At 43.2% G+C, this 25,059-nt stretch overlaps 2 protein-coding genes across 2 annotated transcripts in view; one reads left to right on the forward strand and one right to left on the reverse strand.

The window, feature by feature from the left end:
• EPDR1 (ependymin related 1) overlaps positions 1-11,274 on the reverse strand; it is a 29,457-nt gene extending 18,183 nt beyond the window's left edge. The window contains exon 1 of the mRNA XM_048298831.1: positions 10,996-11,274. Coding sequence (XP_048154788.1) covers positions 10,996-11,258 — 263 coding nt within the window. The 5' untranslated portion in view covers positions 11,259-11,274. The remainder of the gene's footprint in view (positions 1-10,995) is intronic.
• A 1,097-nt stretch (positions 11,275-12,371) lies between these two features.
• Positions 12,372-24,761, forward strand: SFRP4 (secreted frizzled related protein 4). The gene is made up of 6 exons (XM_048298843.1): positions 12,372-13,427; positions 13,582-13,662; positions 13,753-13,818; positions 16,375-16,573; positions 19,747-19,810; positions 22,294-24,761. Exons 1-6 carry the CDS (start codon positions 12,986-12,988, stop codon positions 22,480-22,482), a joined length of 1,041 nt encoding a protein of 346 aa, XP_048154800.1. The 5' UTR covers positions 12,372-12,985; the 3' UTR covers positions 22,483-24,761.
• Positions 24,762-25,059: the final 298 nt, after the last annotated feature.

Consider the following 25,059-nt stretch of genomic DNA (forward strand, 5'->3'; position numbering starts at 1 on the left):
TTTTGAGGTGGTGCCTCAAATATCTGACTGTACATCACTTTGACCTGGCTTGACTATGTTAGGACAACTTATGTGACAGACAGGGTACTCTGGACATCTCTAAATTGTAAGTAATTTTGCCTTTCTCTCTAGTGAACAACTGTTTTCTTCTTCTAATGACTTACTTTAGGAATTTAGGAACTTACAGTAACCTGGCTATGAGGTACATATGTTGTGAAGTCAGCTACTCTTACATTCAATGTAACTAAGCAAAGAATTATGTAAATATGTCAATAAACAAAGAATACACAAAAATGTATTGAGAATGAACATCTTCATGCTTACATTTGGTTTAGAGATAGGCAGAGCAGAAGTTAAAAAAATTAGCAATTTTTTATATTCTGTTATGTTGAAGCAACTACATACATGTGTCTTACATTTTCCCTCTTCAGTAACAAGGGAATAAACTTAATGCAATAGGGTGTCTCCACTCTCATACCCTTATCTCCTTTTACTCTCCTTAATTCTTTTTTTTATCTATAAAAAAAAGTACAAGAAATGCCTCACCTTCACACTTTATCAAGCACGTTATCCAAATCTGTGCCTTCCACTATTTTCTGGAACAGACAGGGTAACAAACCGGTCTGGCTTTGCAAATCCTGTGTGGTTTTGGGCACATGTATTTTAAATGATAAGGAAAATCAATGATACAAAATCATAGATTGGTTTGGGTTGGAAGGGACCTTCAAGATCACCTAGTTCCACCCCCTTGCCAGGGGTAGGGACATCTTCCATTAGACTAGGATGCTCAAAGTCCCCAGAAACTCTCAAAGATAAGAAAAAGAAATTATTTTCTCATACAGAAGATGTAAGTCAATAAATCTGGATCTAATTAAATAATGATACATTAATTTGGGAACTAATTATAGTAAGAATTCCTCATTCTGTACAGAATTCTCCTCCCCAAATACAAATCCTCTAATAATTACCGTAACTGCACAGCATGAGTAAACTTTCCAGTGCTGGTTGCCTAAGAGTATGGCAGAATCCTAAGTTTCCTGGCAAGAAAAGTATCTGAAAATGGTAAAACCACAGTTGCAAATAGTATTAGGAGATACCGAAAGAATGAAAAATGAAATCTTTCTTCATTGTGCTCACTGGGTGGACTCTGGGCTCCATATGAGTGTTTAAAAGCCATTAGCATTGCCATGCACAAAACTGCCCTTGGAAAACTCTGGGGAAAATCTGGCCATTCCCCCTCAGAAACACGAATTTCTTAAACAAGAAGTATCCATACAAACAGTAGGTTTCCATGCAGGCAGACTACTTAAGGAGAAATTTCCAGCTGTTTAGCAGCTATACAGGTCTCACACCAGCTTTCTTGTGTAGGGGTTCACCAAAATAAATGGCAAAGCACGACACATTTTTAGGTGCCCTCGTACCTACTGAGCCATCTGATTTTCAGATGAAGTAGCAACTGTGAATTCCCACAAAGAACTGAAAGAAGGACAGCAAATTAAGGCTTGCTAAGTGTGAAAGTACCAGAACTGACAAGTAAGGGATGGGTAACATCAGATACCAAAACCTCAGTGGAAAGTCTTATTAGTGGTTTATCTTCATTGCTATTTTATACCCCTTTTCTTTTTACTGCAATTGGTCCCATGCTCCTAATAAGAAGAGAGTAGAACGAAGACAGAGGTTTTTGTTTTTTATCTTGCTGATAAGAAGGATTACATTATGTGGAGGTGTTTTGGGGGCCTTTTTATCTGACTCCACTAAATCCTTAAGAATATGCACATTAGAAAATGGTTTGTTCCAAATAGACAACCTGAAAAATTAGTTACAGACATCACAAAACTTTTCCTGCTAAAGCAGTTGACTGGGTGTTTTGAACATACACTCTAAAGTATGAAATAATATTTGGCAACAGCTATAAAGGAGCAGATACTGAAGAGCACATTACTGCACTAGAAGTCAATCATTAAGGGTCAGTGAAGCCAGTTTTGGAATGATTTACTTGTGAACTATTCAACTGACCAAAAGGTAAATATGCAGGGTATTATTACAATGTTATTTCCAAAATTAAGTAAGAAGTAAGTAACCTTAATAAGAGATATTGCAATACATGCAGTAATTTTGGTCTTCGGCATTGTTTGCTATCAGTCACATTATCACATTCCATTATGAACTGCCCTCAGGAAAAATAACACATATAGAAAATAAGGTAACTAGTACGTAGACCAGAGTACTTTCCATTTGAGAAGGGCAAATGGGTTTAATGAACTTAAGGATAAGCCTCTTTTTGGATGCTTCACGTTAAAAAATAAATTGAACTGCAATGAAGAGATTGTTTTTGTTTATAATTTAGGGAAGAGCTAGAGCAAAGAAAGTTTCAGCCTTCTAATACCCAAAGAAGGCAGCAATTGAGATTTTTACTACTCTTCTAGAACTCCATAAACCTTATGTGCTCTTATACCTGTAGCTATTAGATCACTCTTTGGGGACAGTTGGGTTGAATCAGACAGTTATGCAGTTCTGCATGTATTTCTATTAAATTTTGAAACATGTTCTTTTTTTATTTACAAAAAAAAAAAAAAAAAAAAAAAAAAAAATGCAGACGGAGCTCCAGAATCAGCATAATTTGGTATCTCTCAATAGTAACTGATAATCTAAATCTTCTTCACTGCCAGAATCTTATAGGTTACTTTTGTCAGACAAGAAATTAATAATGCCCTGAGATCCCTCTCTTTCATATGCAAAAGAAATAAGCTATACACATGCAGTGTGGCATCTGCACACATATCACCATGAATTTTCAATCACTCGTTCAATATCGCAGTGTATACCACTGACCCTCAAGCCACAGGGGTGATTGACTGAGGTAATTTCCAACCTATGCATCCAGACCCTTCTGTTCCTCCAACATGGACATAGGGGCAGCAATTCAGAGGGATCTAAATTTCAGACAATCATTAAACCAACAAGGAGCTATTCAGTGGGGAAAGGCAGAAGGCTGGACGGAAGTTCCCTCTGGGCTGGATTTAGCCTACAAAACATAGTCTGGATGATGCCAGAATGGAAGGGTAAATTTCATAAGGAATGAAAGGGATAAAATAAGCTTTCATGGAATGAATAGATAAGTAGCTCCCCAGACATATGAACTCTTAGTAACCAAAGACTGAAAAATTGTAATAACTACAGTGTGAGCACTGTACAAGAAGAAAATGCCTGCCAAGTTCATGTTCTGATGCCAGAAATTTTTAAAATCATGAAAATACATAAACAAAAATCTGTAAAAGCAAAATTATGGTCATTGCTAAGTTATGGGAACAACCCTATTGACTGTAGGAATGTTGCTATAAAATTCACAGAGTAAAAACAAGAATTGCAAACATTACCTTACCTTTTTGACTTTTTGTGATACAGGGGAAACATCCTTTAATAATCGAGTGGGACACAAAGCCAAATGTGTGCACATAACCCTCAAAACAATGATTAAACTGATTCTCAAACAAGTGTTTGCCAAGGATCTTTATTTATAAAAGATGAAATAAAAAGCACGAGTTCAGATGAAAACAAGTGATTCCTTCTTTCTTACTACCACCTGTTATAAGTTAGGCTTTGGAAAAGGACCTTTAGGCTGCTGTTGGAAACCCCCAATTTACTCTTGGGTATGAAAGTATAAGAAGTACCAGCTCCAAAAATTAATACACTACTTAAAACAAAGACTGTCTTACATGCTGAACTGCCCGTGCTTTCACACATGGGAATAAACTCTTGGCAGAAAATCCTGTCCTTGGCCCATGAGGCAAGGGAGAGTGACTATGACACAGGCAAAAAAGCATCCTCTGGAGCCTCGGGACAACACCAAATTTCCCTGCGGAATCTAAGATCTCTAGTCAACATACATACATCTCCCCTGGGGCCAGAAAAGTGAGGCAGTAAACAAAAACAACTGAAAGAAACAGGGCTGCTTGGCAGAGGTGAGGAGAACCTTCACTGGCCACTGGTACCTTCATGTTATGCAATGCCATGCTGGGCATAATGCTCCTTATTCTAGAAGAGCCAAAATATTGCACAAAGTGGCCCTGTTTTACCCAGACATCATCCCCTCCCCAGCACGTCAGACACTATACCATGCCTTGAAAACACTTTGGAGGAGAAAATAATTTCTCCTTTGAGTAAAGAAGAGCAACAGGTAAAAATACTTCACGAGAGAGAACTCGTCAAGTTGCTGAGCATGCGATTCCTTGCAAATCTACAGGTAAAGCTGAGATGAAACCCGTCTGAAGACAGGGATGAAGCTGACCAAGATGAGGTTCAGGAGTTGTATTGTTGCTGCTGCAGCTACACAGATTCACAGCTGGATGGCCTCAAGTCTGAATGGCTCAGTATTATTTATTATGCCGTATCAAGGTTAGCCACCAGTTAGCTCAAAGCAAATTGCAGAGGATAGAAGGATACGTGAACCACACCTTTCAATTTTGCATCAACTAATGACTTGGCATGCCAATAAAGGCGCAGTAAGGCACCATTTGACTGACCTCACTCGTCTAGGAAAATGTCATCCAGTTGAAAACTTGACCCATGCAGTTAATAAATGGATAAGCCTGTTGATATGCAAAACAAATCAGGTCTCTATCTGGAAAACAAAACATTTTTTTACCTCACAGAAGCCCTATATTAGAAAATTCTGATTTATCCTTCTGAGGAGATACTTTTTCAGAATAGCCTTTGGTCCTGTGAGAATAGGTGTGATGTTGTCAGTTGTGACATCCGAATTGCATCAGGTCTCAAGCCGAATGGAGCCCAAATTAAGATCATGAATATAAAGATGTCTTTCATTGTGTTTGTTTAGCTGCGCAGTCACGTCACCATCAGCTGTCCGTGACCACAGAACACTGAATCTCTCTCTATTCATGTCCACTTTAAATCTCTACCAAAAAAACCCAATAAAACCAAAAAAAACCAAAAAACCAAAAAAACCCTGAGTAGAATTTGCAGTGATTTATCTTTTGAAAATACTGGTCCCCTGCTCTAAGTTACAGAGATGTAGGCCTATTATATTTTCAGTGCAGTCCTGGCTTTGCTTTACGTTTTTCGCCATAATGTCCAACAGTACAAAATGAGCCATATGTTTCAATGTAAACACGTATTATTTCAAAAAATTCAAACAGACAAGGAAGAGATAATAAGAGGGAAGAAAGAAGTATTTCCCTAAATTTAGAGGGTTCAGATGGATAAGAGGCTTAAGCCAATATCCACTAGTATCAAGTACAATATGGTGTTAGTGACTACCATTTAACAATGTTTTTTAGAAAAACAAAACTTCTTAATGAAAACCTCTCTTTTTAAAGAACAGCCAGTAAAAAATATCTATAACTCATGTGGTAGTAATGACCCCAGTGAGTGTCTGACAGTGGTTTTTAAGTACACCAACCAGCACTCCAGAAAATTATCAATTTGGGGTCACTGGACACTGTTTATCTACATTTTCTCTCCAGCTTTAAAAGGTTTTGTGGATTCTGCTATTTTGAATTTAAGAACCAGTTTATTTTGTTCAGTTTGGATGTATGCTGTGTTTTGGTATTGTATGAAATGGCTCCAGAGTACTTAGCATAAACAATGGTTTCAAGAACACTACACTAAACAGAACAGCCATCTCAAAGCAATGGATTTACTTTATTCATACCCAGGTGTTTTTTTGCTTTTTTTTTTTTCACAACTAACAAATATGCTGTTGTTCAAGGAAGCATAGGACACAAGACAGGGAAAGCTTTGCTAAGCCAACAGTTCCCAACTTCCTCTGATAGAGTCCACTTGCTTGTTACTGCTGCAGTTCGATGGCTGAAGAATTCCAGCTGCCTCCCCTGAGCAGTGTTTTAATCTCTTCCCAAACAGCCCACCTGTAACAACAATAGCAATTAACTCCAGTGCTTTCTTGAACTGTATAGCCTGGCCGACTTCCAACAAGATCAAGAACTTGGAAAGGGAAATGATTGCTGCTGCCTGTGGGCAGAAACAAACAGAATGAACAGTTGGTGTAAGACAAGATGCTCCTCCACACAGCCCTCTTGGACCACAGTTCCCTCTTTGTACAGTGCTCTTCTCCAAGGAACCAGCTGCCTTGGCAGGGAGCATCACTGGGGACTTAGTAAACTGACTTGTAAATGGGCTTATGATGGAAATGCATCAGAAATCGAGGCTTGTACAGCCAACCCTCCACACCCCATCACACGACTCACTAGAACAACTGAGACTTGCTTCAGGCTATTGCCTGGCCTCTGCCTGCCAGCGTGCATCCAGCACAGCAGCTTTCCAAAGCCACCTTTCCAAACTCAGTCATTATCAGCAGCAGACACCTGAAACATCTATAGGAGGAAAGTAAACGCAGGAGGTCTAAGTACCTTCCCTCAGTTCTTGTTCTGCGAAGTGAGTTACATACACAGCAGCTTATGAAGAATTTTAGATCCCAAGAACTCATGTTACATTTAAAGAAACTGCTGAAAATTCATTTCTGTTTCACTGCAAATTAAGGGTCTTACAAGTCTGCACACCCTACATAATCTTAAAAAATGGGGCTTGGGTTCCTGAGCAACTTGGCCAATTCTGAAAATTTTACCCGTGACAGTCTTTTATTCCCCAAAACATTAAACTCCAGAAACCACTCCCAAAACCAAGTCTGGGAAACAAATTTGCAGTTGCTCAGGGTAGCTCAATACTTAGGCCATTGAGTCACCACAATGACCACAGAACGGATGGATTATATGATTTCAATAGGTCAGACACCGCTGTTTTTTCCTTTACAATCACACATCCTAAAACAACTAAAAAGTAGTTGAGAGAAGTCAGACACGTGTGCCCACACTCTGTTTATTTTGAAAAGTCATCACCTGTTCTCCAGATGAATGCTGTTATATCTGCACCTGACCTTATGCTGCTTCTCTTCAGTCAAGGACAGGGATTGACACACACAGGCAAAGAGCTTGCCAGAATAAGAGACTTACTTCTCTAAACATAGCTTTGTCACTCCTCTATCACACCAGCAGTTTGTGTTGCCCAGTGAGGAGTTCATCCTCCCCTCTCTATCTTTTGCAAATATGATTGAACTAAAGGAATTTAACAACATGCAGTTCTGTTTTTAAATTAACACTGATAGGATACCTCCTGATTGTTTTTCTGCTGTGCAGTTACAATTTTTAAGACACTAACCCTAACAATTTCAAATACACAAGCATCCTAATGTGCTGAGTACTGTACAATAGGCCAAGGAGGTTACTGTTGAAATACATGCATAGAAAAAAAAAGGCATTTTCTTCCTTCTACTTTCTTGACCACATGGAAATTTTTTTTCTTCCCACCATCACATTTCTCATAGGACAATCTGTTACTGGGCTTTCCCTGAAAATCATTCTGCGGAAAAGAGTAAGGAAGGTAAGTCTGAAACTCTGTCAACACAGCATGTGGCAAGTAATACTCCAGCTCTCAAACATCACCTGCATTATTTCTGCTCTGCTCCTCACTTCATGCTTTTCTTTCTTCATAACTGAGCACTAACACCTGTTCAGTGGCTTCAGCAGTGCCAAACAGCACACCCCTTGCTCTGTTTCTCCAACAAAATGAGAGGTGATGGGTGACATGAAGTTCTGGTCACATTGCACTCAGTAGGATTTTTTGTTTGGACCTTTCTGTGCCAGGATTTCTCACCAGTTTGCAGTGATGCCATATTCAAATCTACACCATTGGAAGTTACCTTAAAAAGAAACTCCTGCCCCAGCTGCAAACCTTGCTGGTGACTGCCACCCATTTTGTGAAGTGTCCCGAGACAGAGGCCAACAGAGGCCTGAACGAAAGTGAGGAAGGTTTAACATCCAGAGAGCACAAAAGGAGGAAACTTCATGTAGTAGGCAACCAAGGATTAAAAAACACATTCTGTGTTTAACAGCATGAACACAGCTTTGCCTCAAGAGCTCTAGAGAGCTGTTTTAAGTGCTCCCATTTCACATTGTATCTGGAATGACCTATTCCAAATGGGAAATGGTCAATATACTCAATGTTTGTTTTCTTTTCTCTTCTTCTGGTATCAGTATGAGCTGAGCACTACACAAACCTTAAGACTGTCCCTGCCCACCTTGTCTATCCCCAAAAATTTGATCCTGAAGGGGAAAGAAGCAGCAGGGCAAGGCATGCTGAAGGAAACAAAAGAAGCAGAGTGTACCTAAGGCTGGGTCTGTAAAAGAAGTGAAAAAGAAAGCGCAGTAATGAATCCAACTGGAATAGGTTCTCCTCCAAAAATCTTAGCTTAGGATCACTGTTGGTAGTTTTTACAACTCTGAGCCAGAGTGCAGGAGCCAACTGTGTATCCTAGAGAAACACCCACCCAACAAGCTGGCTGAAACAACAGCTCTGACTTCTCTAGTGAACTGGCTCTGCTGGTTGTCTGGCAAACGAGGTGTGTGCCCAGGTGGTAGGTGACACAGTTCAGCTGGACAATGAGGAGCGGGCAGTCTTTACCAACATGGTCACTGTATCTCAGGTAATCTCGAAACATCTGGTGGGCAAAGAAGTGATGTTACCAAAGCAGCAATTGGGTGTTTACCCTATGGCTACTTTTCTGGAGCTGAAGTAGGTATGTTTTACTGGATTGATGTAGGTATGAAAATGCCACATAGCAAATTACATGAATTTGAAACATATATCTACAATAAAATCTGAAAGTTTCATGTTTTCCTGCGGTTATGAGCCTGCAAGCCATTCCACACAGGCAAATCTTTGTGTCCTTGATTAACCTCAGCCAATAACTCCAACAGGGCTGTCTCTGATTAAGGTCCACATTTGTAAGCTTCAGAAAATGCTTTGTAGAAAAATGTGGTTGTTGGCCAACCCAGATTGCTGCACATAAGTTACATCTGATAGGAGCAAAATGTGAGAATTTAGACTGAAATTTCCTTAGAGACCAGGGCAGCACTATTTTTCTTGTTGATTTTGTACTTGCTGCCTCGGTGTAATTACCCCTTTCTTGTCAACATCAAAGCAGGGTGGGGAAGAGGTTATTTTTCAAAAGACAGGATAAATCTCTTTGCCTCCAACTTCTGAAGGCTTCAGTTTACAACTCACTGTGTCCACAGTGAAATGAAGTTGTGATCACAATTCTAGACCTGATCCAACACATACTGAAACCAATGGGAGACTTTCTGTTGACTCGAATGGAAGCTGGGTCATGCCCTGAGCAGACACTACTGCACATAAAACAAAACCCCTCTCCAATTTTGGATGGCAGAAAACATGGACAGCCTGGAAACAATAAAGACCCCTAAGGTGAGAAATTGTCTACAACAAAAACCTAATACAGGAAAAATCAACAAGTGCACCTGCCTGCACTCTGCCTCTTTCTAGCCCTATCAACCCAGATGAAACTGCATCCAGAGCAGGTAGTTATCAAAAATGTAAAAAGATAAGATCTTGGTAAAAGACAAAATCTGTACCAGAGTCTAAAATGTAAAATAATTATTCAATCTTAAAATAAAGTTTTCAAATAAAATGAACATAAGCTTCAAGAAATGAATGTAGTACAACTTAGAAGCTAGAAAAGACTTGCATCACGCTTTGTAACACAGTTTTTATGCTTGTCAAACATGAAAGTCAACCTAGGACTTGCAAAACAAGGGAAGCATGAGCACCTCGTGGCCAGTGTCAGACTCTTATGCTCTATGTCAGCAGACCACCAGCAAACACCTGTATGTTGTTTCAACATTCTTCATATGGCTCCTAGGCAAAAAGAGTAATGAAAAAAGCTTACAATGAGGGAAAGCTAAGCCTGAAAATGAAACACACAAAACAGTTCTAAGAGTGTCAGGCGATTTGGAGAGAAAGGATCGCAGAAGAGCATATGCTTTGGAAAGATTAAAACAATTACTATGTGATGTTGGTATGGAATTGATTGTCAGGAAAAAGAAGACAGCAGCAAAAAGGAATATTGATCTTGCAACATCAGAGACCACTTAGTTTGGATGATACAGCATTTGTAGGCTGGTCTTTACCTTGTCTCCACACATCCCCAGACTGATACACTGTTACTTGAACAATTTGTAGGTGGGAGAGGCGGAGGCATGGGCAGACTGGCTACCCTCACACTGGCAGGTATGTTTTGACATGTTGTCTGAAAGTGACTGACACTCGGTGGCCAGAAATGTCTCACTCAGGAAGGCCTCTCTAGGCCAATCATTTCTTCCACCCAACCTGAGCTTGGCAGGCTGAGGAGAAAAAAGAGGCTCTTCTTCAGACAGCTTTTTTTTACACTTGTTTTTCAGCAAATCAAGGAACACACAATGACACAGGGATTTTTTGGGATTACTTACGGGTTTAACAGATACATCCTGTATAAATGAAGAACAGGGACGTCCTGCAGGGCTGTACAACGGCAATGAATACACTGTACCACAGGTAATGGATGCATCCTGACACCCTGGCACTGACTTAGGACCAAGCACTGACAAGGACCCAGAGAACTTGTAAAACGTAACGCAAACTTGTTAGCAAATTACTGAGCTAGAACCTCATCCCTTACCCCATAACGTTATTCACGTTTGAGTATAACCTCTTCATTATACCTCATGATACCCATTATTCTGCACATTTTGGGCTGTATTTTTGCATTCGCTTCCAATTCCGTTTAAAAAGCAAAAGAGCTGGGGGGGGGGGGGGAATATCACTGAAGATAAAAAGCTGACACTGTTGATCATAAATCTTTCGATATATATACACATATATCTACACGGAGGATGGATCCAAGCCATGCTGGAGACAGGCTTCCCAGCGCCACTTGTTCCCAGTACGCCGGTGCCTCGCCTCCGCACTCCCCGCGCTCCCCCGGCTCACGCAGGGGAGGTGCCGCCGGCAGCGCAGGGTCCGAGGGAGACCCCCTCCGCCCGGCTTCGCATCACCCCACACCCCCGGGAGGCGCCTCCGGGCTCTGTGCCGACCCTCACCGCCCCGCCCGGCCCGGCCGCCACCTACTTCTTGCAGGGGATGAGCGCCTTCCTCTCCTCCAGGATGCGGAGGCGCTGGTTGGGGCCGTCGTAGGAGACGGCGGCCCGCGTGTTGCGGCCCGAGCCGTGCTCGTAGAACACGGTGCGCCCTTCCCACTGCCGCGGCGCCTGGCACGGCTCGGCCCCCGCCGCCGCGCCACCGCGCAGCAGGAGGACGCCCAGCAGTAAGAGCAGCCGCAGCGGCAGCCCCGGCCCGGGGCGCAGCTGCCGCCCGGCCGCCGGCCGCGCCATGCTCCGCGCCGCGCTCCCTCCGCGCACGGCCGCCCCGCACGGCGCGCAGGCGGGCGGGCGGGCAGGCTGTGCCGGGGGGCGGGGGCGGCCCGCCTCCAAACCCGCACGCATCACCTCGGCGGCGAGACGCGGCTGCCGCGACAGCGCCCGGCCACCAGCGCGGCGCGAGGCAGCGCGGCGACAGGCGACGAGGACTCTCGCCCTCCCATGCCTCCCTCCCCGCAGCCGGGAGAGTCGGGGCGCCCTGGCCGTGCCCACTGCTCCGTGGGGGTGCCCAGAGGGGCAGCTGCGAGGTCCAAGCCTTGGGCACTCTGCGTGAGCTTAGGGAGCGAGGGGAAACGTGAACAAGAGGGACCTGCTGGGACAAACTGCTTTAATGTTGCCCTCGAGGGGGGAATTTTAGTGCCTCCCCACGGACAGACTGTGTCACCAAGCATTCCTTCACCACATGCATTCCTTCATCTCCCACTGCCCTCTTAGGTTTATCAGCTGTTTCCTGCCCGCGCTGGGTGCGCTTTCCTCACCCACTAAGGGAGGGCGAGGCCTGTGCCCCACAGATGCTCCGTCTCTGCAGCTCTGCTGCATCTTCGGGGGGTAACACTGGTACCTGGCCGGGGCAAGCCCGGGAGCTGCTACCTCTGAGCCGCGCTGGGTCTCTCTCGGGTCACTGGGATGACCTGGCATTGAGTTAATCTTAACTCAGCGGGTCCCCCAAAAACTGGGGAGAGGCATTTCCCACAGTGAAGAAAGGGCCTGGAGGTCCTTCCGTGCATGGGGGAACAGAGGTGGGGTGTGAGGGAGCCCTTTGTCCCCGCGTGGGCACGCCACTCCGCTGCACCAGGGGCGCGTGGCCGTGGAGCACCAAGGAAAGAAAAAGTAAAAACATCTTGGTAAAAGACTGAAACCCCTTCTTCCACTCGTGTGCAGAAGCGATTGGTGGGGGACAGAGGCGGGTGGAGCGGAGCGGCGGGCTGCCTGCCCGCTCAGCAGCCCCACACCGGCCCCGCGCTGCCCCAGCCCCGCTGCCGTCTCTGCTCGGCCGCCGCCGCTTCCCTCGTCCCGAGCAAACCGGGCCACAAGCCACTACCCCGTCTGTCCGCCCGTCCGCTTCACGCCTTTCCCCGTCCGTGCCGAGCTCATGGAGGGAATTCTGCAACCCCCTGGAGGTGTCGGGAACAGCCACCGGAGTTCCCTCAAAGCCGCAAAAAGTTTCTTCTCCCTTGAGAAAACGTGGCGTATAAAGTTCAGCCCCTCAAGAAGGAGTCGTGGTCCCTCTCCCCGCGCCGGAGCGCAGAGCCCCGCGGCAGAACCGTGTGGTTTGGGTTTCCTTTTCCCCCGCTCCCCCTTCCACCTGAAGGAATTTATGACACAGATGAAAACTGAAACGGAGCTGGAGCGGCGGCCGAGAGACGCAGTGATGTCGCCGGGGGATTAAACGGGGTGGAGGTGATGTCACCGTGCCTGCACAGCAAAACGCACACATAACGCGCACACCTCCCACCCCCCGGAGGAGCGGGGCTGCCAAGGGAGCGCGATCGGCCCCACGTCACTCGTGCCACTGGTATAAATGCGGTCCCGCGATGTCCATGGCTGTCGGCGCGGCGGCTCCCGCGACTTGACTGCAGCAGGTCTCCGGGAGGCAGCGCCGCTCCGCGCCCTTCGGCCGCCGGGACCCGCGGGGCGGCGGTGGGCGGCGGCGGACAAGGAGGAGAAGGAGGAGGAAGAGGATGCTGCGCGCCTTGGTGGCGGTGTCCCTGTGGCTGCGGGTGAGCCCGCGGGCGCAGGGCGCGCCGTGCGAGGCGGTGCGCATCCCCATGTGCCGCTCCATGCCCTGGAACATCACCCGCATGCCCAACCACCTTCACCACAGCACCCAGGAAAACGCCGTCCTCGCTATCGAACAGTACGAGGAGCTGGTGGCCACCGGCTGCAGCTCGGTCCTGCCCTTCTTCCTCTGCGCCATGTACGCCCCCATCTGCACTCTGGAGTTCCTCTACGACCCCATCAAGCCGTGCCGCTCCGTCTGCCAGCGCGCCCGCGACGGCTGCGAGCCCATCATGCGCCGCTACAACCACAGCTGGCCCGAGAGCCTGGCTTGCGACGACCTCCCCGTCTACGACCGCGGCGTCTGCATCTCCCCAGAGGCCATCGTCACCGACGTGCCGGAGGGTGAGAACCCTGGGGGAGCGGGCGGTGGGAGGGAGGACTCCCTCCACCCCCGCGGGACGCCCCGGGGTGGGACGGGGGGGCTGCGGGACCCCCGCGCTCCAGTCCTGGAGCGTCTACCGACAATTTTCACTCCCTGACGCACCTCTGTTTGCAGATGTGAAGTGGACGGACTTCACACAGGGCTTTATGGTGCCGGACAGACCCCTGGAGCCTGACTGCAGGAGCCGCGGCCAGGGTGAGCCTTGGACGACCCCCCGCCTCCACCTCCCTGGAGACAGGGTCCCTCTGACACCCCTCAACCTTTCTCCCTTCTCTTCCTTTGAAGAGCGGTGCAGGTGCAAAAAGACAAAGCCTACGCTGTCAACCTACTTGGCCAAGAACTACAGCTACAGTAAGTGCAGGGGGGAAAATGCTTCACTTTGCCTGTACCACACCCTCCTTGTGTCCCTGCAAGTTGGGCAGCTCTTTGTGGGTGCCACCACACCAGGCCCCATCCAGCAAGTGTGGCAGAAAGAAGACTGCTCCAGCAGAGCCTTTCCAAGTGGGGGTTTGCCTGGGGATACCTAGCTGTCCTCTTCCAAAATTCAGCTGTAGTACACATCATGTGCAGGCAGTAGTAGTAATTGCACGGATGATGGTGTGTTCCTGACAAAAGCAGTGAAGTGTCAGTAATGTGCACCGAAATAAACAGGTTGCTCTGCAGAAAGGGTGGTTGCTGCTGCAAAGGTCACTCTAGTAAAGGCAATTACGTTTAACATGAGCATGACCACTTGATCAGCTCCTGTTTTCATCCAACAGGTAGAATAAACAGGGATTTGCTACCCAAATAAAACTTGTAAATGTGAACCAGCTGCAGCAAAGTAAAAAGTTTTTAGAAATTCATATATGCTTTTACATTACTAGGCAGTGTTCTGTCTGGTGCGGAATTGTCAGAGATTAATGGAATTCAGTGACAATTTGCGCCATCCAGCCAAGGGGGTGGCCGATAGTTTTATTTTATGTTGCAGAACATATTGGCAATAAAAATATTCTTCCCCTTTGGCTTCCCTCTGCCTCAGTTTTCTGATGGTGTGAGTCAGGAAGAACTCTAATTAAGATTAGATTAATGCCAGATTAAATGCCTCTGATGTCAATAGATACCCCTATTAACTATGGATTTAATATGCAGTATTGTTGCATTTTGTCCTTTACTGGCATTTTCCCAGATGGCAGGTTTTTTTCAAGTACTTTATCCAGTTGTTCTGCAGTACTGTTGTTATATCGTTCAATCCCTATTTGTTTGATATCAAATGAAAGTACGTTTGTAGTTATTTGCTTCTTTGTTAGCATGTTTGGTGGGAATAATCAAGCTGAACATCTAGCTTAGGTAATTGTATAATTATTTGTTCATGATAGCATTTTTGTGCATTTACATGACCTATTCTTTTTATATAATTCCTTGATCTGTCTCAGTACAACATAGAGATACATTTAGGTGGAACAATGAGCTTCCACAGTTGTCTGAAACATATGAAAAAGTAGTGATATCAAATGTTCCAAAATGAAATACAGGTGTTAGTCATGTAAATTCTGATTCCAGTGATTTCAGTGGGAGTGTTCCTTGAGTAAAACCTCTATGTTTGGGTCCAAAACTCAAGATTTTGGTTTTGAGATGTAAATTTTTATTCAGCACCCTCTGAGATGAATAGACCTGTTTATATGGAAAATGAATTGAGGAGTGAGATTTAATGAGTTAAAAATCAATTTTTTTCTGAAAACCTTTAAAATAAGACATACAGCCAAATTGTACTTCTAGCTATCAGCACCAATCAGACTTGGAAATGGATTGTGAGTCTCCAAAACTGAAATTCCTCTTGTGTTTTGTGTCTGTTATACATGTCCTGATAAAGGTAGCACATAAGCCCCAGACTGCATTAAAAGTGCTGGTCTCCTGTTTTCTACATGTGAAGTTTATTCCAAATGTTACGAGGTTCACTTGAAGGCTTTTGACCTGGTGGCTGGCAGGGGCGGGCTGATCATTCTGTGGTCTGTACACTTCTCATGCTTCTTTCACTGAAGAATTTTTGGACAGTAGAACCCTTTCTATTTTGACATTTCGTAGAGACAAAATCCTTTATGTAAAAATCATACTTAATTAATCATATTTGGTATTTCTCACAAGAGAGAAGGGATGAAATGCTGCAGTGGTAGGTAATACCAGGGTTTGCTGGTACAAATTTAGCCAGGGATCATTTCAGAGCCATCTACAGAATTTCACCTTCTTGCCTCCATGCAGACATGAAGTTTGCCTCAATGAAAGGTAAAATACAAGTGGTTGTGTATTCAGAGTCAGAACAACCTGTTTCAGTGTCTGGTTTATATGTGGATCTCACTACTGGTAGAGAATCCAAAGGCAAAAGACGAAAAAGAGTATAGCTCAAGTAAATTATGGCAATCCTAAGATTCTTAGTTTTTTGACTATTGTTTCAAGCCTTCCCTTCTTTCTTATATTTGAGAAAAGGCTGTATTTCTTGGTTGCAATCTACAGGAAATTATTTTATTATTGTAAAGACTGAATTCATGACAACTGTCTGTGAGGTAAATTATTCATTACTTAATCAGAAATAGCCAGATGTGGCTGGAGAATGGGTCAGATTTACTCAAAGAGTTGTTCAAGTCTGAGTTGAAGGAGCTGTTTGTGTGTGTGATTCCAGGCAAGATTGGTTGGCCTGATCTGGCAAAGATTTAAGCACATGTTTAATTTCACAGTTGTCAACAGTCCTACTGAAAACCAAAGCAAGATCAGGCCTCTGTTATTCTAAGCCACTGTTTGTGCCCACACAGGCAGAAGTAGTTCTAGTTTCACAACCAAAACAACAGCTTCCAATTTAATATATTTGACTTAATTTTGAGGTGTGTTTAAATTTCTAAGACTGTTTATTTTTCTCCTCTTTTTTTCTATTTGCAGTCATTCACGCTAAAGTAAAAAGCATAGAAAGAGGGAACTGCAATGAGATAACGACTGTGGTTGAAGTCAAAGACATACTCAAGACTTCAACACCAATTCCTCTGTCCCAAGTGCCTCTTCTTACAAATTCCTCCTGCCAGTGCCCGCCTCTTCAACCAAAGCAGGATGTTCTCATCATGTGCTATGAGTGGCGCTCAAGGTGAGCCCTGACGATGTGGTGCAGAAAAGTGTTAGAGCTGGCTGTGATAGATGGGAAGGATGACCAGGAAAGCTCTCTTTCTCATCATAGGCTTCTTTTGCTGATAGTTTTTCTTAGGATAACTCATACATACACACGTTTCAATTACCTTCACAACTGACTTTCTCCATCAGCCTCAGCTCTGTGCCATGATCTGGTGTGTACAAAACTTGGCTCACACAAAGAGCATAAAATCTGGTGGCATTAGGTGCTGACAGCATATTGATAAGGTGTCATGCAGCAGTTCAAGCACCTCCAGCTTGGGAGTGGCTTTTTTTAGGACCACTTCCCATAGGGATGAGTGCTTTGTGTGCAGCAAGTCCAGTGGTGGCTGTGGATGATGGTCTGTGTTGGCAGGACCACGTGGAAGGCATCGTTCTGTCTCACCAAGGGAGTGGGCAGGAGATGATACACATCTTCTGTCAGCAGAGCTGCTGGAGTCAGAGCTAGGCCTTCTCCACTGGCCTATCCATACTTTGGACCAGTGCCGTCAGCGAGATGTTTCTGATCCCACAGCCGTACCGGGACCAGCCAAAGCTGCAGCCGTTGGAGCTCCAGCTCCCGGATGGCAGATGAAAAGTAAATACTCTCAGAGCAGCTTGCCAGTCCTGCTGTATGATTAAATGAAAAAACAAAACAAAACTAACTTTACCCGACTGTTCATCTGGCAGTCAGCCTAGCCCCAGGCATGGAAGGAAATCTAGCATGCTGGTCTGGAGGGGAAGGAGTGATGAATCACAGCTCCCTTTTCTCCCTGGTTCCTTGAAGCAGAAGGGGACATCCCATCCCCATCAGCACCCCAAATGCACCAGTAGATGCCAGCAGGACAGGTTGTGGTGATGCCTTTTCCTGGTCTTAAAATCAAGAGTCAAACACAGTTAGAAAGGAAAAAGGGATTTTACCTTTGTATTTATTGTAAGGATCCTTAGGTGCACCACGTCCAGGTGGAATGCACTTCAATGCATACCGCAATGCACACCCCACAAAAGATCTGGTATCACATTGTAGGTCTTACTAATTAGAATATCTATCAAAGATTCCCCAGTGAGAGACTCGAGTGAGCCCCCTTCCCTGAGGAACTTTCCCCTGGATGGTTCTATCTGAGTTTACAAAATGTGTTCAGGAGAGGACCTTGGTGTCTGGGGCTTTCTGATCCCTAACTACGAAGCTTCTAAAATGTTTAGTCTTCTAGCTTGATAAACAAGTCCAAGAATGTAGGCTAAAAAACACTAAGAATACAGAAGTTATAAAAAGGTATATAAGAAAAGGCAAAAAATCATCATGGCATCAGTGGTGTTTTAGGTACTGTGTAGGCCTGTATTTTGTGGGTTGGAGGCAAGGCTGTCTGTAAAATGTGCAGGCTGGTTTTACATGTGGTGAAGTTGCTGTTAATTGGTCACTCACACTTGTAAGGACTACAGAACATCCATGTGTGGGACGTAATGGGCCATATCCATATTTGTGATGAGTTTTGTGTTGATATTTTAAAAGCATTTTGTAGGTGTTTCTAAAATTTGCCATCTGATATCTTATTGCTTTAACTTATTTTTCTGGCGAGCTAGCAAGCACAGTGTTTTATTACTGCCCAGCACGTTGCCCCTCCAGGTCTGGAAGTATTTCACAAGTATTAATGTAGAGCACTCTATTTATGTTAGTCGTTTTAGGGATACAAGCTCTGACTCATGTAGAAGGACCATGACCAAAATTGCAATGGAGGAGCTCTGGGTTGCAGGGCTTTGTTGGAGAGGATTCTCTGGAGGCTGTTAGGAAAGGGAGATTTTATAAGTCAAAGATCACAATCTGCATCTCCGTTATTATGGAAGAACACACGATTCACTAAATATCTTGTGATGGTTTTTAAAGGTCATTGAGGTTTTTAATTTCATATAGTGTACTAAAATGGATTTGAAAAAGAAACATAAACTATTATATGTGCTTCCTGTTGAACTCAGTGGCATGCAAACAGAAGGTTTTGAGTTACAGCAGTTTTTTAAAATGACAGAGGCAAAAAGGGTAGAAGCTGTACCTCCTCTACAGCCAATGGCAAAATACCTATTGCCTGTTGTTAGGGTTAGAGCCTCACTGTATAATTTGACCTGAACCAAAGCTGTGCCAGATGATCCCCATGCTGTGGTTTCATTCATGGCAATGTGGCCTTGGCATCAGTCCTGTACATTTGTTCTCTAATCTCTCCTTGGAAAGAAAAGGAAATGTACAGCATATTGGTCCTGATTCTCCAGGGTTTGCACTCACGTTAGGCCTTTTCTGTTTGGTCAAACTGGATGCACAGTGGCTAATGACTACGAGAGGCAGGATTTTGTGCTGTGTTTGAGCTGCTAAGAGCAGCAATGCTATTCATAGAAGGTGGAGATCAGGCCCAGCTACCCTGTTCAGCCTTCACCAGCCAGAACAGTGCTGTGTGATGTTGTGTGCATTTATAAAGATATTTTGACATTTCCAGCCAACACTGGTGTCTAAGTAAAAACCCCCAGAATTTTAGTGACATTTATATTAGGGCATATTAAGGCCTGGTATCTCAACCAACCAAACCTAAAAAACCCCCAAAAGTTGTCTCTAGGTTGGGACGTAGAAGGTGCTTTAGAATAAACTATTTTAGGAGCTGTCTAAGGCATATACATTTAATAGTCACATTTTTGTTTTGCTTATTTCATAACACCTAGACTCAATGTTTTCATGCAGGAGCTAGCCAGAGTTCATTGGTAGGCAAGTATCTCTAACCATACATCTTCCAAATTCACCTTAAAGCACTCATTAAGGAGTTAGGTGTAGGAAACACATAATGCCATCCTCATATATTTATAGGTAGAAATGGATACAATTGTAAGTGATCAGATAATTATATTACTATTTTTCAGCTGAGCTGTATTAACTGGTGGATGTGAAACAGTTGCCTTTTTTTTTTTCTAATTCAGAAGTAAAATACGTTAGTTTGATCTAGTCTTCACACAAACACAGAGAAACATATGGCATGCCATCATTGCATACATAAAAACTGTCAGTATTGGTACCTGTGGGTGCATTTCAACCTCAATCTATGTTAAATCATCAGGAATGGCATCTCAGGAATTAAAATCAGAAATATCTTTAACTTGTGCATATTTCTTAATTTTCAGGTTGATGCTTCTTGATGGATGTCTAGTTGAAAAATGGAAGGACCAACTAAACAGAAGATTTAAGGTAAATGCAACCAAAGAAAAGAATGCTGATATTCTTGATCAAAAGTTAAACACCTTTGTTTTACTTCAGTATTGATTAACTTTGATGACTTTCAGATATCTTTAACTCCTCTTGGTATCATTATTTCCACTTGAACATTTTCAGACCTCATAGTTACACAAGTATAAGTGAAAATTTGAATATTTTAATCTTGTGTTTTAGGCTGTCTAAAATTTTATTTCTATTTAATTTTACATGGTGGGATGATCTTTGTGTGAACTCTGGCTTCTTACAGTAATGTCTCTAGGAATTTCTCTCATATCCCTGCTGCCACAAGTAGTGATGATATGAAAGTGAAGGTGATATGCAGATGAGTATATAGCCCACATTAGATAAGAAAGGAAGTTAAAATCCTCTGCACTGGATTAATGGTTTTTGCTGCATTAAATATTGTAGGCTGGAAACACACACTTCTCACCAGGTACTCCCTACAAAGACCCACTCAAAGGATTGGACATTGTCTCTCTGGATTCAGGAAACAATGGAAGGAAAAGTCTATAGTATAGAGACATGGGTGGCAGGCACAGCAGATGCCCCTGTTTTTTGGGGCTTCAGGATAGCATTTGATATCACTCTCTACTTGTAAACTCCTCGTTTTAGTGGAAAGAAAGGATGGATTGAGAGAAGGTCTTGTTCTTTCTCCCACTTTTAGAGATGGAAGAAAGTTATTTTTGGAATTCAGAAAAGTTTTTAGAGCATTAAGGACACACATGTATGTTTCAGGGCGTACATGTATGTTTGTCTTAGTTATGAGTTGATTGGCAATTGATAGGAGGAAAAGAGATGTAGGAATCCATAAACACAAGCTTTTAGATTACAGACCAGCTTCTTTGAGGAAACTGCATTCAGTGCTTCTGTCATACCCTTTTCACTTATTCATGCGAAACCCATGTGTGCAAAAGAAAACATGCTTTAAATCTTAAAAAAATAGATATATGGCAACTGCAGAGGATACCATGTGGGATTTAGAAGAATATTGGCATATGACTTGGACTCCTGAAATCCTTTAGTTGTCAACTTAATGGCCTGTTATTGGCACACAGTGTGTTTTAGTCACCTCCTCACACTGTTTTGTCATTTCTAATTGTGTCTTGAAACATGTTTGGGCATTAGTTTCCAGATTGTCAAATAGATGCATGACTGCCAAACAAAATACCCTTCAAAGCAGGTGCCATTTCCTCTCATATTAATAGTTTCATAAACTAAATCTCATTTAAACAAATTTGAGTGGGACATAACTGAATGTCTACAGATAGTTTTGGTTTTATAAAGATGCATAAAATTACTCTGACTACACAAAGCCAGTATGGAGGTATCACAGTGTCTTCACTTCGATGCCCATCGTTCATCTCTGAAGACTTGCATCCAAATTTTGTCGTGAGTTACCACTTAAAATGGATGTTTTGAGCTGTCTGTCAACCACAGAAGACAGTTGTTAACATAACCACAACATGGCTGGTCTTTTCTCTAGCCAGGACAAGAATCTGAGTTGCAACAGGGTCAGTGCAGATGTGCTAAATTGGGAAGCTGGAGAGCACTTCTTTTGCTCTCATCGCTGTGTAAATCCCCTACCTTTAGGAGTTCCAGAAGAGAAGGATAATAGAGGGGAGAGATGAGACCCTTTCCAGGTTTTACTACCTACCTGTTTTCTTTAAAGTAGGTACTTCTGTTCCTAGAGGTGAAAGTCTGCAGTCTCTGTGGCTGTTTTGTGGATCCCTCCATGTTTTGGAGACCTAACCACTTAAACTCACTGTAAAAACCTGTTTTTTAACTAGTGCACTATTGGATTTGAAAATCTGACAGCTATTATCTTTGGTGGGCTTGTTGATCTAATTGCTTTTCAAAATTTCTCAGGGATGCTACTGAATAAAGCTTCAGGTGCACTATTGGAACCACGCCGTTGCAACTCTCAACACTGTGATTTCAGTCTGTCCATAACATAAGCTGGTTCATGCTCAGTCCTTTCCACCCCAGGGGAAAGCAGAAAGTAATTACCAGCTCCCCTGGTAGCTGTGTGCTTAAATACATATTGTGAAAGGATAGTTTGATTCCTGCAGACTTTTCTGAGGCAAAGTCAAGTAGCACGTTCAGCAAGACAGCGAAGAAGGGGCGAAGGAGTTCCAGTGTGCTGATCCTGGCTTTTTGAATGCGTGATGCCAGCTCCCCCCTATTTCTGAAAAGACACTCACATGCAGCATGCACACGAGATGGGCAATTGTCATTTCCATCTGCTGATGTTGTGGAAATTCCCTCTACCCAAGAACACATGGCAGGTTCTCCCTGCAAATAGCCATGCATGCTGACATCAATGGCCTTGCAGTAGAGCATGGAACTGTTAAAGGCAGTACTAGCATCAGTGGTCCAAGATAGCTTTGATTAAGATGTAATTATTTATGATTATGTCCTTCCCTAACTCATCCTCTTTGTCTTCTGCATTTCTACAGAGGTGGGAACAGAGACTGCAGGAACAACAGCGGCGAACTGCCCCCAGTAAGAACCAGAATTCAGGACGCAGCGGTCAGAGTGGAGCCCTGAAACCGCAACCCAAGAACACCAGCCCACTGGTCAGTGGCCCCAAAAAGGCCATTAAAATAAGAAACGGCCAGAAAGAAATCAACCCTAAAAAAGTATGAGGGTGAAATTCCCAAAAGAAAGGACTTTCCCTGCACGACAAGGGTCACAACCTGGCTTGGTCAGCATGTTTTATTAATTTGGAACTCATCAACTTAAAAAAATCATGTCAGTTTCTACATAGACCTTTTTGCTGCACTTTACTGTTAAAAGGTTTGCTTGTCCTTTCGAGTCACTACAAGCCATAGAGCATAGGTTTGCACTAATATGAGGTAGGCATATTCCAGCTGTCTGAGCTTTATCTTTGGGCTCTGATTTCCCATCTAGATAGAACTAGCCTTGTCTGCCAGAGGTTTTGACTCCTTGTACCAGTTGTCTGGTCTGCTTCCCTCCCACATGCTGGAGGTTCTGCATGGAGTTTCTCTCCTCAGCTGGTGTAGTAGTCTGTGCCTTAGTCTGTGAATTAGCTGAGAGCTCACCAGACGCAGCAGCTGAGGAGCAGCAGAAGTTAGGTAAACTCTAGCAGATATCTCAGGCAGCAATGACTGCTGCTGCTGGAGCTGAACCTATCTGCTGTTTGGAATCACAACCCTTGTTCAGTGTTGAAAAGCACAGTTTACCATTAAGCATCTGGGTATGCATTATGTGATTATTTTTGAGTGTGCCGAAAATATGCTTACAGTGATAGTATTTGATCTTGTGGGTTTGTGTAGTAAAAATACATTCAAAGCAGACATTTAATTTTTTTTACTGTACTTCAGGCTGGCTTCTGTTGTTCTAATTTCAAATATATTTAAGCATCTAATTGAAAAATCAGTATTTTTCAAAAGGACAGATTAAAGTGAACAGATCTGTAGAATCCTTAAAAGTAACACATTTGCTGTAATATAGCTTTGCTATGAAAACTGGAATAGAAGCTTTATTCTAAAGATAACTGACAGCTCCTGTACAGTATTAAGGAGAAGATAGGGCTTCAAGTGGCTCAGTAATCATTTGGATAACTTTTTATCATTTGACACCGTATTTCTAACCTTTGTCTGAGACCAAATAAATAAATAAATAAATAAACCAGCCTTGTCCCTATTAATGTGCTTCTCAAAGCAACTGGGTATCTGCAGTTTTTCTTGTCAGAAGGTAACATTTACCCTGAAAAGGGTGACAGGAAAGCAGATGCTTTTGTTTATGTGGTAAGTTTACTGACTTAACATTTTCTTTCTGAGGTATTAAAACAGCAAAGGTGAGATAAATCTAATCGACATCATTCCAAGATGGCATTTATGCTATTCCTTCCATGGTGTACTTGGATGAGGCAGCATAGATAACGCATTCTGATTTCAATTTCATGTAACACACAAGAGGATCAACATAAAGATCAGAAGAGATCATGATAGATGCCTGAAAGACCTTTCAGTTTTCCTGCAGGAAGACTAAGGACTAGACTGGTCAATTCTGGTAAAATGAGGATTTTTATAATAGAGAAGTTCTATGTCAGAAAAAAAAAAGGAGTTCTGTGTAGATTATTATAAGGAGCTACAATTGGTCATGTCAGTATGTTGATCTTTGCCATTACAAGAATTACAATGAAATTTGCATGAGTGAAATTCAAGGCAGACTATTCTGGAGTGATTTTAGTAGCAGTAGTTATATACTTGGTAATTTGCTAACGCAAATTGGAGACATAGATGCCAAGTTACAGTGTTTAAAACAGACACAGGTGTTACAAGAAAATGGAATAATAGCATATAGAATAGTTCAGGGGGAAAAAACCAACCTAAATGGTCACTGTTGAGCTTTGAGCAGTTAAAATATACAAAGGTCAGCATTTGAGTGTAGCCCTACCGGTAATTCTGGGCAGGTGCAGTACTTTGTTGACATGGAACACCGCAGAATTAGATCTAAAGTTCATTCCAGGTGCCAGGAATGCCGAGCATATATAGCATCTGTTGACTTTAGGAGAATGATGTGTATTTGACAAGTCTAAAAAAACAGACTACAAACTTAGGTGCTTAAATACAGCCTATAGGTGGAACCTTAATCATGTTCAGCAAAATGGAAAAACTGAAATGGAAATCAAAGGAGACAGAATTTCCCTTGCAGGTGACTTATTTAGGTGAGTTTGAAAATGCTGATTTAAGTAAGCATGATCTAAGAGATCAGTATGATTGGAAAACTTCTGAAATAGTTTTAGGTACTGTGTAGCCGGAGTTCTTAAGCCTTGATTACCTATTGATCCCAATTTAAAGTACCCCAATAAATATATATATGGTTAGCCACTAAAGAATGAGTGACAGTCGTATCAATGTGATGTTGAAATAACAAATACTGAAGTCATGAGATATCACTTAAAGCAGTTTTATTGTGAACATAGTCAAGTGTGATGTTTGTTAAATCAAACTTTTGGAACAGCTACCTAGACTCCACAGCAACATCACGTATTATTTTACAACTGTTAAAATAAATTTTTTTTCTTTTTGTCAGAGGAAAAAATGTACAAATTATTTTCTCCAGAGAATTGTCACCATTCCTTCAAGTCGCTGTCATTAGATTGACCATTTCAGTATGCTGGAGTAAACATTGATGCACCAGGCCATGTGTTTCCAAACTCCTTGACCTTTTTGTGTATGCTTTATGCTGACTTT

The sequence above is a fragment of the Corvus hawaiiensis genome, chromosome 1 (assembly GCF_020740725.1).
Source record: "Corvus hawaiiensis isolate bCorHaw1 chromosome 1, bCorHaw1.pri.cur, whole genome shotgun sequence".
Taxonomy (NCBI): domain Eukaryota; kingdom Metazoa; phylum Chordata; class Aves; order Passeriformes; family Corvidae; genus Corvus; species Corvus hawaiiensis.